We start from the raw sequence: 15,585 nt of genomic DNA on the forward strand, positions 1-15,585 counted from the left end.
TTAAGCATTGTGATTTCAGAAACTTTACCATGGAGAACTGATTTCTGCATGAAATGTAGTCCAACTAAAGAATATGAAATGTTTATAAATGACTACTTATTTCTGTTCAAGCATTTTTGACATCTTAGAGGTATTGTGGCAGGAATTTATTTTCTACATATTTTATTTATCGTTTCCATCTTTCTTCAAGACAAGGGTGAGGAATTCCTTCAGAAAGATATCTCCATTTGTAGAAGACATCCAGGTTGACCAGGAGTAATGTTGGAATAAGCAGAGAATGACAGGATTATTTCAGGACAAAGTGTAGTATCTGCTTTGATACTTCTTCTTTTCTGTTCTTAATCAGTGAATAAAAAATCATTTTGGACTGACAATTTTAATTTTAGCCCCAATCCAGTGTGTCCCTTTTAGGGAGCTAAATTTTTTCCATATTAAATATCAACCTTGTTTGACTTCATCCTCTTATTATAGACACAATTAAAAGGGGACTGGCATGATTTCAGTTTATGGTTTAGTTGCTACTCGCACACTCATCATTATCATGTTCGGTTTAACATCTGTTTTTCATGCTGGCATGTATTGGATGGCTTTAATAGGTTAGTTTGAAAATCAATCTATCTTTGGCTAGGTCTTTATTTATCCCTCTATCTCTCCATCTTATCACTTTCTTTCATATTTTTTCTTGGGTTTTCTTCTCCTACGACACTTGTTCTATATCTATTAACCTAATCATTCTGATTCATTGTTTCAATGTAAACAAACCAACCAGTGTTTCTTGTTTCACACAATCTCCCTTGAGGTCATCGGATCTAAGCTTGTCTTTGACTCGCATTACACATCCATTGTATCATTCTCTTCCCATTTCTGTCTGTGCAACGTCCTTTAATAACGAAATATATTTCTAACTGTTATTTAAAAAAAAAAAAAAAAAAAAATGCAACGTGATGAATGTGAACTTAGAAAAGTTAAGTTCATAATCGATTGGGCCAAGATAACATACATGTTATCACGTTGCAAATTTATCTTTTTAAAATGAAACAAAAAAAATGACCATTCGTGCATGCGCAATTAACAGCAAACAAAATGACATTTCTATATAAATAAATTTTTTTTTTTTTTTTTTTTTTTTCTCGATAATGTGTCCGAGAGATCACTTTCTAACGGTATCAGGTTCATGCCGGTTCAATGCAGATGACAAAAGTTTTTAGCAGACATACAAACACACACACAGACGACTGAGGTTTATATAATAGATATCTAATATATAAAAGGGAAAATGTGTGTTAATTTTCGTGTTTATATTTCTGCGAAAAACTTTTGACACGGTAGACGTGACAAAATTGATGGCATTAAAAAGTTCAATCTCTCTGACGAAAAATATGTAAAAATTGGCCAAAAATATTTTGTGCTGGTCAACTGGGTCGTTTTTTGCAAGGCGCGGGGGTCACTTTTTGCGTGAACATTTTTGCAAGTCATACGCCTAGCAATCTCAATGTATGTTTAAAAAAAGTTATTTTGACCTATCGTGACATCCTAAGTCATTGTGGCCATGACAGCTAGCACATTAGCCTTTTTCACCTCCTTTTCCTCTTTTGCGTTACAGGCTCGAGCCTGCCTATAGCAGCTTTTTTGTGGTCGTACGGGCATTCGCTGCAATTTGATTGAGACATTTTTTTTTCTTTTTAGGGGGTTGCTCAACATCTTTAGTATACCACGTTTCTCCACTTGGACAACACCAGTTATCCAAGCTAGTTAATGAATAAAACAAACAACTCGGGTTGTGTATGTTTACAAATGATATGTACGTTGGTAGTTAACTAGTGTTGATTGGAATGTATCATGGTTGAGTCTTTCGGCTTCCGGAGCCCTTATTCTATACTTCATCCACAGAATCGAACATTTGAAAATAAATAAGTCAATTTTTTTTTTTTTTTTCAGTAGCTTCTAAAAAAAAATATCCTCTATAAAAGTGGTATCATCTATTCTAATGTTGCTTCTCCTCCATCTTGTTCAGATCAGTTGAAATATGCAGCTAATCTAGAAGTTCACCTGGGTTCAGTTGTGGATTGAGGTACTTTGTAATCCTGTTAAAACTCTGCTTGTGTCTTTCAATTGTAGCCGTGTCCCCTTTCTTCCTAAAATTCTCATGATAGTTCTTCTCTTGAGAAATCAACTGAAACTTTTTCGTCCTTTCTCAAATTTTTCTTGGAATGCATATATTATTAGATTCATTGCTCTTTTTGTTCCTCATGAAGTTACTTCTCTCTATCGCTCTAAATATATTCTCGCATCTAAGGCTATTTTTTTATTTCTACCGATCCACTATGAGACCATGTATGGAGAATCTGTTATATTTGAGATGGTGAATCTGTCTCATTTGAAGATTCTTGATAAGATGCAGAAAGATATCTAATTGAATTGAATCATATCCACCCTTTTTCTTTGCAATCGCCCTCACAGACATGATTTCGTTAGTCCCTATCCTTTTTATAAATAATATTATGGCATGTGTTCTTCAGAATTGTTTGATCTATTCACTGCTTCCTTTATTCCAACTTATTTGACCTTATCTATTATTTACAATTAATGGTTCCTATATTTTATTAAGCTCTATACTACGTATGATCACTTTGTGTGTGTGTTATAACTCTTCAACCCTTTTTCTCTTTTTAAAAGATGGAATTATTCAATCATCAAAGATGCAATGCAAAAAAGTAATTTTCCAAAATTTTATTTAATATCGCTCTTGTGTCTAAAATGAAACTCCAACTTTTGGCATTGGATTGAAGTGTTGTCTCTTCTATCCAAAGATGGTATAATAATATCATGGGATCTGTATTCATATATGCTACAAACCTCTAAGGTTTTTTTTTTACTTGGGAGTCACCCCTTATCAAGGCTTGAAGGCCACTCGAAGGTAAGTGTTAATGAATATAAGGTGGTAGTTTAGTAATCATTAATGGTATAAATTGGGTAGAATTTGATTATTTGTGGGGATAGCTCACTTGTTTATATTGGATTTGATGGCTACTATGTTGTATTCAACTAGGAAGCAGGCCAGAGGAACAGTGTCCTACATGTGGGCAGTTCTGGGAAAGAAGAGAATCTGCATTTTGGAAATAGACTTCTATAATTCACATGTATTCTTAACCTACATTAACGAGAGTACTTCAAGCAATAAAATAATACTCTAGGGATCTGTGTTTGTGACACACCTCCATAAAATAGAAATATTTTTAAGCACTAGCAATATACAACAGATGAAGTGTACAACTGGAATTTCCACAGGTCTTGCTAAAATTATTCTTTTGCATGTGTTGCCTCTGTTAACACTAACAGAATTCATAAACTTCCTATTTTGAATATGAATCTCTGGTTGATTTCACTTTAAATTTACCTTGGCATTTTTAAAAGAAATCAGGAGGAGATACTTTGTTTGCCATAAAGATTTCTTTTTATATTTTATATAGAACGAAAAGGTGCTTAGGTGTCATTTTTTTTTTTTTTTTTTTTTTTTTTTAAGATGGGTTCAGTACTTCTCACTGTCCCTATTTACATCGGCGGTTAAACAAGATTAGTTTTTAATGTTGGAAAAATCTACCTGCTCGCAGCCACCTAAGAGGGACACTCTGGATTGTCATAAAAAATAAATATTGTCTCATTCTAGCAATTTCTACTTCACTAATCAAGGACAGAAAAGATTAACCAAATACTACACTTTGCTCCAAAAGGCCAACTGTTATAAATAAAAGTTGTCTGACACAAGCTTTTGAAGAACGCATACTTGTTGGGGTTTTTTCACTAGACTCCCTATCTCTAGTAATAGATTGACTGTTTATTTGCACATCAATGAATTCTGCATCATTTGTTCATTCATTTATAATCTGTATGAATATAAAATTGTGTAAAGAATATTGCTTTTCAATCTTTCTTTACATCTACAGCCAAATGATTTTATTGATTTGTCCCATTAGTCAAGTGTGATTCTCCCCGCTTCTTACAATTGGTGACATATCCATTTCTCTTGTCAGTACCCTTGCCATAATATTATTGCCGATAATCTCCCCAAAGATTCTTAATCCATTAGCGCCCATGGTTCCTCCTCTCTATTTCTTTTTTTTTTTAAACCAGAAAGATAATATTTCGGCAATATTTATATTTCTGATGAAACTTATATGATCTTAGAGACGAAAAATATCCAAATGTGTGAGGCACAAAAATAGTCATAACTTCCTTGATTTTAATTAGATTTTTAAAATTTTAAAAAGATTCCTTTTTCTTTTTTCCAAGCTCTTTCTAAGCATGAAATTGAAATAATTTAAGCCATTTCATTTTTTTCATGTGTATTGCTACTGAAGTTTATTTTACCTTTACTCATTAGCAACGAAAATGATATTTTAGTACCAGAAATATAATTAACTATATTTTAGTAAATCTGTATTTTTCAAAGATATCTCTAATCTAATATATAAAAGGCTATATGTCTGTCCCCATATTTTCAAACTCTATCTCCTCTGACACTAAGTTATAGAGCAGCGCTAGGGCATTCAAATGATTGGATTTTTTACGGACCGTTCTTTTATGGGCCTTTAGCCGGTTAAAATAGTTAAGTGGTTAAAAATGAGTCAAAATTGAAAAAATCTTTATACATTTTGTACAATCATCTTAGTTTATTTTTAATTTTTAATCCGTTCATATGCACATCATATTGGTACAGTAGTAACATGACCAGTTTTGAATGCTACTGTTTCAATTTTAGCCGAAAGACCTACATACTTTTTTTACTTTTGAAATCATGACTCTAATAATATATACAAAATCTAGACAAAATATCACATTTAACACATTTAAGTGTATTTTATGCCTGGACAAAGTCAATAAGGCTGATATATTGTTATAGAGGGAACGGGGTTGGCGATTAATATGGGAGGAATTATATGTGAAGAGAGATTTAAAGCAAAGAAATATAGTAAAATAAAGAGAAATGTCAAGTTGTGAAAAGATAATGAGAAAAACTTAGGGCCCAAAGGTAGTGAATGTTAATCATATGGCAATTCCGGTGCTAGCATTTCCAGATCTGAATATAGCTTGCCATTAAAACACTATCAATAATTTCCCCCACTCTTTATCTGTGCCTAAAGCTAAACGTAGGTTCCATGAACAAAGCTTCTTTCTTAGAACTGCACGCCTATGGAATTGCTTTGCAGCTGACTACAATATGGTTGTCTTCAAGTCTAATGTAAACAAGTTTTTGATGAGCCGTTCCATATAAGTTAACAAATTTACCGAATTTCCATTACTAACAAGTACTATATTGTCCAAATGTCTACTGTACACTCTTTAACCCTTATACTTGAGTGGCCTCTTGGCCTTAATAAGTGGTGATGCCTATGTAAAAAAAAAAAAAAAAAAAAATCAGAGGTCCAATTTGAAGCCAAGGGGATAATCTCAGCAGTATTAAGATTTTATATATATGTGCATGTATTATAAATTTGTGCTCTAACAATCCTATGTTGTTGAGTAAATAGTGGTCCTACAAAAGGCTCAAACTAAAACTGGAGGGTTTTTATTTTTCTAAAACTGGAGGGTTTTTTTTTTTTTTTTTTCTAAAATTGGAAGGTGTTTTTTTTATTAGAATATTATATTTTTTACACGTTTAGTATGAAATGTATTTAAAAACAGTTTTGGTAATAAGTTAAAGAAAAAAATATTGGGACACTATTAGGTTGATTTGGGTTCAGATGTGGACTATTGAGGAATCTTGCTATAACTTCAACTCTGAGGAATTATTTTACCATTTTTGTAGCATGATTAGAAGCCTTTTCATAACTGACTCTGAGAAAAAAATATGCTCTCTGAATGAACGTGTTTTTTGAAAAAATATTTTAATGCATTTTGCCATTTGCTTTTCAGTATGAAGAGTGAACCCCAAAATACATGAAAGATGGCGCATGGCCAATACACTACCAGCCCTAAATATATGGCATAATTATGTTGACACCTCAGTTCCTGTTGATCACTGAAGTTAAGCAATGTTTAATCTGGTCAGTACCAGGTGGGTGACCATTTTAGAAGACAAGGCTCTGTATGTAGGGGGACCTCAACATGCCCCTGCAAGAACCGAAAAATTCTAACTATTCTATATCCCGATGGGGATATACATGCGACTGAAGATCGTTTGTGAATTTAAGTTTCTCATGAAACTTCCTCCTTTGGAAGGAGCTGGTTCAACCTGACTAGGGTGAATGCCACATCCCCATTTAACTTTTTTTCTTTTTTTTTTTTTCTTTTTTTTCTTTTTTTTTTTCTTTTTTTTTTCTTTTTTTTTTCTTTTTTTTTCTTTTTTTTTTTCTTTTCTTTTTTTTTCTTTTTTTCTTTTCTTTTTTTTTTTTTTTTTTTTTTTTTTTTTTTTTTTCTCATTGATTTGTCTCTTTTAGATAAGAATGGGGGTATTTAATGCCAGAGCACGAAGCCTATTATAATCTTTTTTTTTTTTTTTTTTTTAAATCTCAAACAAGGCATATTGCCACTTGAACATAAGGGGCTAGAAAATTCACTGCAATTGAATTTATAGGCTTGGATTTTCTTTTATTTCAATGATTCAAGGATCCTTATTCTGGTTATGTATGCATTTGTCATTGTACTCCTCGCCATTCTTAAGTGCCTTCTATCATTGTTAGTAATTGTATGGCAATACCAAACTGAACCTATTATTTAATCTGCTATTCTACCTGGAAGTTGAGTTCTATCATTTTTGTTTTTAAATTTTATTAGTTTGCACATTTTTAAACTTAAGATAGACAACTCCTATTCTTCAATTTAAAATAAGTTTCCTTTTTGCTGATTTTTATTTTTAGGTGATTTTTGTGTTTTAATCTTTTGTTTACGCTAAACAAGTCATATTGCTTCTTGGATGTAAAGGGTCACTATTTGAGACTATATTTATAGGGGACTATGTAAGGAGATGAGTGAGATGTTGGTTTACATTACATTTTAAACTTCTGCATGTAAGTACAGTCAGGTAAATGGGAAGCAGGGAGGGAATTCCAAAGTCTAGCAGTCCAAGTAAAAAGCTATCAGAGTAGGATTTCTGACATCTAGGTACCTCAACAGTGAAGGGGTGGGATTTTGCTGCTAAACGGGTTTGTTGGGGGTATGTATGTTGATGTATTTAAAAATGTTTCATATTAATCATTTCAGATAGATTAAGTAAAATTTAAAAAATAAATTGTAGTTCATTATGTTATTATACTGTCAATAACATGGAAATTTGTTAGTTGAAAACAGTTTGATTTATCAGCTTAAATGCTATTTGAGTGTGACTTTGAAAATCCGACAACATAATTTTATGTTAGATGAAATCCGTGAAGAAATGGGATGTCACATTCTTTGCACCTTTCTCATATTGTTAACTCTGCGAGGCCTTTCGATGTTTTCTGTTACATTGTCTGTCCTGCAGGTCTAGTTGTGTCTTGTGTCCGTTGTAACCACCACCTTCCTAAGCATGTATCCCGGCCACGTGAAGATTAAGCACAAGAAACATGGTAAGAGGAGCAGCAGCAGCAGTAGCAGCAGCAGCTCCTCAAGTTCTGATGATGAGTTCAAACATCTGCCGAAACATGAACGAAAAATGCGAAAAAAAATGAAGAAGGTGTGTATGTAATATTGCTTGTTCAATATATATTATATGGGAGTGGCTATTTCTTTCATTTTTAACTTTTCACACAACTATGATATTCCTTGGTACAGTTGCTTTTAACACTTCTAAGAGTATACATGTTATTTTAGCAGTGAAAAGGAATGAATGGCCCAGTAGAGCAAATGTGAACTATGTAATCAACAAGCAAGGTTTTATCTCGGCCTAGGTTGATCTGATCTTTTAAAGGAGGTGAATTCGGGCTGATGTTTTAAAGGAGGTGAAATCTGGAAAAAAAACTCACTAGAAGATAAAATCTCAAATAATGCTGCATGTGGCTAATGATGGTTTATTAAAAATATTATGTTAAAAAATGCAAGTAAGCTGAACAAAAAAGATAAATTTAGCATGATCTGCAATCCGATTTGATATTAAACGCTTTATGACCCAGCCTTAAATTCAAGACATTTGGTACAGAATTGTTAAGATATTTTAAAAAAATTGAAGTTGAAAAACAGCTTCATTCCCTACCTAGCTATAAATAATTAGAACTTGCGATTTTAAAATAAAAATCAATATTCAAAACATATGGCTATTTAACTTTGTAAAAGTTTATATTTATTCATAAATCTATTTTGTATATTTAACACGGACTTGTTGGAAGTCCGTCTTTTATGGAAAGTGCATTTTAAAGCCTTTTTCTATGTCTGAAATAGTTGTGATCATGGAACATTATACTGTTCTCTTGCATTCTTTTTCAGGATAGTATAATCTGAGGTTCTGGGCTAGGAGAAAAACATGGGAATCCTCTATTATTCCTAGAAGGCAAGTTATATGAAATACGATAAAACAAGATCATTAATGTATTTAAGATTTCAAGATGATTGATTTTAGGAAATAATATACAAGTATATTATATTCAGTGTGTTTGTAACATGAAAAGAATGTTTTGTGTCATTTGTTTCAAATGAAGCATAACTATTAGAATTCAAAATCTATATAAATAAAACTGTAGATGTGTGTGCCTGTGTGTAAATATTTAACCAATAAATTCTTAAACTACTGCTCACATAACACTGAAATTAACAGTAATCATACAATAAGGATGGTTTATAACAAGTAATATCTTTGCTTGGATGGGTGAAATATGTATAGAAAAGTTAAAATATTTATTTCAACTTGTCGACATTTCTTTCTGCATATGCCCAAATTTAATTTCTTCAAGTTGTTTAATATTAAATCTTTCTTATCTCTCGATATCTACATCAGTAGGAAACGCGTCTGGAGTGCTAAATATTTGAGTTTTAATTCTAGGTGATGACACCCAAGTCTCTTTTTTAAATCTTTTGGAATCACTACTATATATTGGGTACAATATAATATTCAATAGAAAAGTGGCTGTTATAATAAATATGAAATCTACACAAATTAAGATACATTTAAGCATATCTTATTACCTGGCAAGGTCTGGCAACCGCGCATATGTCACACATTTATGAAATGGAATGAATGTTTTTAAGGTTTTTTTTATTATATATATTTTTTTTTTTTTTTTTTATTGATGTTATGTATAAAATTTTGTTGGAAATGTGGAGTAAAATAGCTAGCCTGGATCTGAATTAAAGTTCTGTTTGCTTAGTGTAAGGTTGCAGATAAATTGTAGAAGACATTATGTTGTTTAATTGTATTAGTATATAATGAGTGCTAATTCAAGAAGTCTTTGTCAAAATTTATTTAAAATGAGTCTAGCTTGTGTAAAGTTTAAAAAAAAAATGATTGTTGTATGGGGAATAGTGCCTTCAAGGAATTATTTTTTTATGTCTTATGTTCACCAAGCCTTTTCTTTAGTTCTTATTGAGTTTCAACAATATATATTTGATGATAATTACTGCATGGGATTATATATATATCAGCATATTAGATGTGAGTTTTTAAAAGTTTTGTGATTTTAATGTTTTATAATTTGTATTGTTGGAATTTCTAGTTTATTTAGTGTTACAAATTATTGTATTATTGCAAATGTAGGTAAAAGATGATTTCTGTTAATAAGAGAAAGGTTTGGTATATATTTGTGTTTGTTATTTTGGGAAAATATTTGTCAGGCTAATTTCTTTGCATTTTATGTAAAATATGTGGAGCATTACACTCGAAACAGGAACAAAATAAAATCGGGCATGATAATGTTTTTTTTTTTTTTTTTTTTTTTTTTTTTTTTTTTCCTATGTGCATTCATAATTTGTAGTTCACAATATCTAGACAAATAATTTAAATAGATTACAAATTCAATCAAAACATTGTAATACCCCACATATTTTATATTAAATGCAAAGAAAAAAAATATTTTCCAGAAACAATGGGAAAAATCATATGCATCAGACACTTCTCCTATAAACAGACATTTTCTTTTACTTAGTCATTCCAATAATACTTTGCAACACTCCAAATAAACTAGGAATTTCAACAATAGAAACTACATCATGAACATTAAAAACAACAAAACCTTGACAAAAACGCTTGGATCTGTCCCATGCAATAATTGTCATTAGGTATACATTGGCAAAACTCAACAGAAACTAAAAAGGTTTGGCGAACATAAAAGAAATAAAAATAACAATTCCTTGAATGTACTATTCTCTCATGAATTATGATTATTCTTTTGTCTTTAAATAAGCTGGATTCATTATATTCTTTTAAATAAATTTGGATGATAACTTCAGTGCTCATAAACTCTAACACAATTAAACAACATAATGGTTTCTACAATTTATCTCCTTTAATCAGAAAACTTAAACTAACTAAATAGAACTTGAATATAGATCCGTACTAGCTACTTTGCTCCACATTACCAACCAAACTTTGTATATATTTATTCAGAAGTTTACTGCCTAGGAAAAATGACGATTCCATATTTTTTTTTTTTTAATTAGATTTATTCATCAATTGCGGGTAAGTTTGTCTTCATAACTTTTCCTGTTGATCCCACTCGGTGAACTCTCCTGTTAAAGTGACTCTTAAAGTCTCTAGGCAACCTTGGCACCATCTAAACTCTCATCATTATCTCCCAACATAAGTCTCCAAAGATTGGTGATCCTAGCCTTTAGCTTTGTGTTGCTGGAGTTGTAGTCAGGTTATTTGGGAGGCCATATATTAGATGAAGTGGATATTTCCAGCTGCTATGACCAAGCTCAAAGTTTTACTGCCACATATACAACCTAGACTTGAGTTGGCCTAATAACATCAAGAACCATACTTGTCACTGGAAATTTTGTCTGAGAGTAATCTGTTCTTATAGTTGATCTTTTGTTCTTGACAGAAGTTTTTTTTTTTTTTTTTTTTTTTTTTTATCTGAGAGCAGCATGTCTCACTCGAGTGATGATTCAACTTGTTCATCAATTTCTTTACATGCTGCAGCCGCTTTTCTTGCATCGCTTTTCACAGAAATTGTCTTTTTCTAATCTAATTTATAAAACTCACTATGTCTGTCTGTCTCCATATTTTCAAACTCTGTCTCTCCCAAAACTAAAAGTCGCAGAGTGACGCTAGGGGCCTCAAATGGTTAGATTTTTTTATGGGCCGTTCTTTTATGGGTCTTCAGCCAGTTAAAATAGATTTTAAAGGGTCAAAAAGGGGTAAAAATTTAAAAAATTGTTATACGTTTTGTACATTCTCTTAGTTTGTTTTTTAATCAGTTCATATGCGTGTCACATTGGTACAGTGGTAACATCACCAGCTTTGAATGAATTTGATCCTAGTTGATGGTACCCGATTACTTTTCTATTTTTTTCTTTTTGAAATCACGACTATAATATATACAGAAATCTGGACAAATTAAAATATATTAAATGTATTTTATGCCCTCCCCCCATTCTTACATGAAACGTAACTAATATTTTCATATCCCCCACACCTTAGCTTTTCATCTGTCTTTCTTCTTTTGGATGGCACACATTATTTTGCTAGGTTTGTTGTCGATGATCTCCTGCACTCCGTCGTTCTGACAATGTAAGATCGTTGATGATGTAATTTTTTATTTATTCATTTATTTTTTTTTTCTGATGTTGGCTCTTAATTGAATTTTCAATTTTTCCATTCTTTTCTGACCCCTTTTTACCATCCCCTTGTGGATGCTGAAAAAGTTTATTTAATCCACCAAGGTAGCATGTTCTTGTTCCATCAGCCATGACGGGGTAGAAGTTCTAAGTAATTCACAATTGTGTTTTGAGTGCTATCTGCACTGAGGATTGAACCTTAACCTCCAGAAGAGTGTAACTTACAACTGAATTTTACCAAGTATATTATCTACTACACCAAGAGTCCATGCAGCCTCCCAAACTTGACAGAAAGAGTACAGAGTACGACAAAATATACCGGAAGGTTGGAAATTGCATCAACTGAAAAATTGAAAATAATTCTAAAGATGAGAACAGTAGTTTGAAGAATCTGAATAATATAAAAATACTTCTTGTCTCTCAGAGTTGAACTTGTCACAAAAGTTGAACCTCTGTTGTCTTTAGATTTCATAGCAGTATACTGATATCATCATTATGATTCTCAGGATCAATATCAATGATGCTACACGAAAAACGAGTACAGACGGACAAGATTCTCTATTTCTCTTCAAATACTTTGTATTTACAATGATCACAGAAAAATCAATATTCCTACTTATTGTTCAACTAAACATGTTCACATTTCTACAAAAATCCCAAACATTTAACTTAAAATCTTGCATACTTATAAAAAAATTTGGTTCCTGTTCAGAATTCCCCTTTTATTAAAAAAAGAAAGAAAAATCTCTATGTACCCGTGACAAAGCGAAAATATATTCAAAAACCACATAAATTGATCAAGTAATTTTATTTTTAAATAAATATTGTCAGTTTTTGCGTTGTCGATGTTGTCAGTTATTATTTTTTTGCGTTGTCGATGTTGTCAGTTATTATTTTTTTGCGTTGTCGATGTTGTCAGTTATTATTTTTTTGCGTTGTCGATGTTGTCAGTTATTATTTTTTTGCGTTGTCGATGTTGTCAGTTATTATTTTTTTGTGCTGTCGATGTTGTCGGTTATTTATTTATTTTTTTGTGTTGTCGATGTCAGTTTTTTTTTTTTTTTTTTTTTTTTTTCCTTGGCATTGGTGATGTCAGTTTTTTTGGCATTGGCCGGTGTTCACGTTGCCAATGTTATTACTTTAATCTTAATCTTATCTGATTTGGTAATCCTTAAACATTGAGCAACCTTATAGCAATCCACCCCTTAGGAGTTGAATGATGTTTGAAGTTTTCAGTTTATAAAAAGCAACATCTAAAGAAAACTTAGGTTTGACCATCAAAACAAAAATAATTATTTAATAATAATTAAATCTTGACTTTTTTTTTTATTTTCATTTTTTTTTTTTTTTTTTTTTTTTTTTTTTAACTAAATTAATGATTGTTAAATCAGGCCGATGTTCATGCATTTGTGTTTGATATAAATACAGAATAAATCAAAGCAGAAAAGGCCTACAATAGAAATAAGACATTTAATATGGAAAGCATATATAGAAAAAAAATATATATATATATATATATATACACACAAAAATTTCTTACAACTCGCTTAATATTTTCATAGGTTTTAGAAGTAATTCTACCTTAGTTTGTATTTGAAATAAAAAGTTGTATAGTCCTATTTTGCGCTGGGCAGATTGTTAAAATGCATGGTGATTGTGTTGTCAGTACAACTAACGAGGGGTATCCGGCGTTGCCCGGGTGTTTGGAGGTGTGTGTGGAAACTCCGGGGGGGGGGGGTTAAAAAAGGTATGAGTATCGAACCCGAACCGTTGAGGCAAAGTTGTAAATTAAAGTGTGAAAAAAAACGTGCGACATTAACCATTGCCCCACCGCGAGATGCTAACGGAAACACGTTTGAATTTACTTAATTACTTGGATTTGGCAGGTGCCCGTTTTAATGAGTTAATGAGGTCAAGTTTGACTGCGGGATAGAATGCTTCCCAAGATGTTATAGGAAAAAGACTAACCCACATGTGGCGAGCGACAAATGTTGAATATTTATCTTCCCGAAATCCAGCAAATTAAATAAACAGGCGAGCTTCGTTGTTAACTGTGAGATATTACGATTTATATGTGATATAAAAAGTTTTAAAAAGTTGTGAACCCGAAGCCCTGAGGCGAAGTTTGAAAATAAAATCGGCCAGCCAGAATGAGTTAGTGAAAGATGTTTGAATTTATTTAAGAACGAAATTGACAGGTGCACGGCCAGAAGTCGTCGAGCGTTACGACGACGACGTAGGTTTGTTTGTTATAAGCGAAGTAAAAAAAGAAAACAACGTTAACACTTAGGCGGGAGAAAAAAACACAAAAAAAAACTAACGTAAGGCGAACGAACAATGAAAGCAGAAAAACGAACGCATGAAAAATGGCTTCAATAAGCTTGTTTCGATATTAAAATTTAAAAAATCGGTGGGTACCCGGGTGTTTTTGGGTGTCGCTAATAATAAGCGAAGTAAGTGTAAAAAAAAAAAAAAAAATCACACCACGATTCGAACCCAAAACATTTAGATAATGAACCAAGGCCTTAAGCAACTGAGCTAACGCGACATACATGAAATTTGTTTGGTTTTTCAACTATTTAAGTAAATCAGGTCAAGACGCATGCGTAGATTCGGTCATTGTCATGAGAGGACCGTTTTTGTTGACACCCCCCCCCCCTGTCGAAAATTGTCGATTTCGGGGTGAAAAAGTTAATGTTTTTGGCCAATTTTTTGATATTTTTCTAGCAAAGGATGAAGCTTCGATGTGATACCGAGTTTGTGAATTTTCGTCACGTCTGTCAAAAGTTTTTAGCAGACATCCAAACATACACACATACATACACACATACATACATTTTCTCTTTTATATATATATATATATATATATATATATATATATATATAGATAACAAGGTCCTTTTCATTGGTAAGACCTCTTACTGAGGCCATGGCTGAATTGGATTACACTGGTTGATGACATCACGTTGCTTAAAGATTGTGCTAATTCTGCTCGAGATCTCCTCAATCAAGTCGAGAAGGCTTGTTTGGATGGGACTGAAAACAAAATATATGCATCTTAAGCCGTTGATGGAAACTCGGTTGTCTTAATCAGATAGCACTGAAATCTAATGTGTTGATGACTTCAAATACCTGGGTGAATAGACATGTACCGAACATGATATAAATGTAAGGATTGCAGTTAAGGAGTGTGCTTCATTCATTGCAGCAAGTGTGGAAATCTCCAATCAGGAAGGAAACTAAACTTTGTCTTTGTGGTTCATAAAGTTAGTTTTAAATTATTAAAACCTAGCATAAAATTTTCATGGCAACTGAAAATTTTATACCCCAAAGCAGCTCTTACATAATGTGCTGGTTAATTAAATATATAAATACTGGCCCCTGACTTCATGTCAATTTTTATTACATCAATTATAATTTTAAAAATTTAAGCTTGAAAACGCGTACATGTGTTACTTCAAAAAAATTTATTATTCTAACCATTTTTCTTCCACTAAAGATTCACCACTTATCAAGGCTTAAAGGCAACTTGAGGATAAGGTTAACTATTTTATTTTTATTTTTTTCTCTATTTAATGACATATCAACCACTTTTTTTTATTTCTAAATACTGAAACAATATTGTATACAATTAAAGAAAAGTTGCTATTTTAACCATATCTTAAGTGAAATTGTGAGATTCATTCCTTTTATAATAATAATGATCAAGGCTGCAGATTCAGTGAAAACCCCGATTCCAACCAATCTTTATTGCTTTGTTTTTTTTTTGTTTTTTTTTTCTTCAGAAAAAATAATCTGATGCATAGTTACAAAATCTATCATCTACAGTCATAATCATATTTCAAATTTTTGCAGAGTGACTTATCGTTAGTTCCTCCCACTATATCTATGCACAACTTA

The 15,585-nt window shown here is 31.9% G+C and overlaps 1 protein-coding gene across 5 annotated transcripts in view; it reads left to right on the forward strand.

The window, feature by feature from the left end:
• Nucleotides 1-15,585, forward strand: part of LOC145247995 (annexin A4-like) — a 149,913-nt gene that overhangs the window by 19,487 nt on the left and 114,841 nt on the right. For 2 of the 5 annotated variants that reach the window (XM_080109667.1, XM_080109668.1), the window contains exon 2: nt 7,460-7,651. The exons of the other annotated variants lie outside the window; for them this stretch is intronic. In XM_080109667.1, the coding sequence (XP_079965793.1) occupies nt 7,505-7,651 (147 nt within the window). In that variant the 5' untranslated portion in view covers nt 7,460-7,504. The remainder of the gene's footprint in view (nt 1-7,459; nt 7,652-15,585) is intronic. 5 annotated transcript variants of the gene reach the window in all.

This window comes from Euprymna scolopes, chromosome 26, assembly GCF_053919585.1.
Source record: "Euprymna scolopes isolate OS-2025 chromosome 26, ASM5391958v1, whole genome shotgun sequence".
Classification (NCBI taxonomy): domain Eukaryota; kingdom Metazoa; phylum Mollusca; class Cephalopoda; order Sepiida; family Sepiolidae; genus Euprymna; species Euprymna scolopes.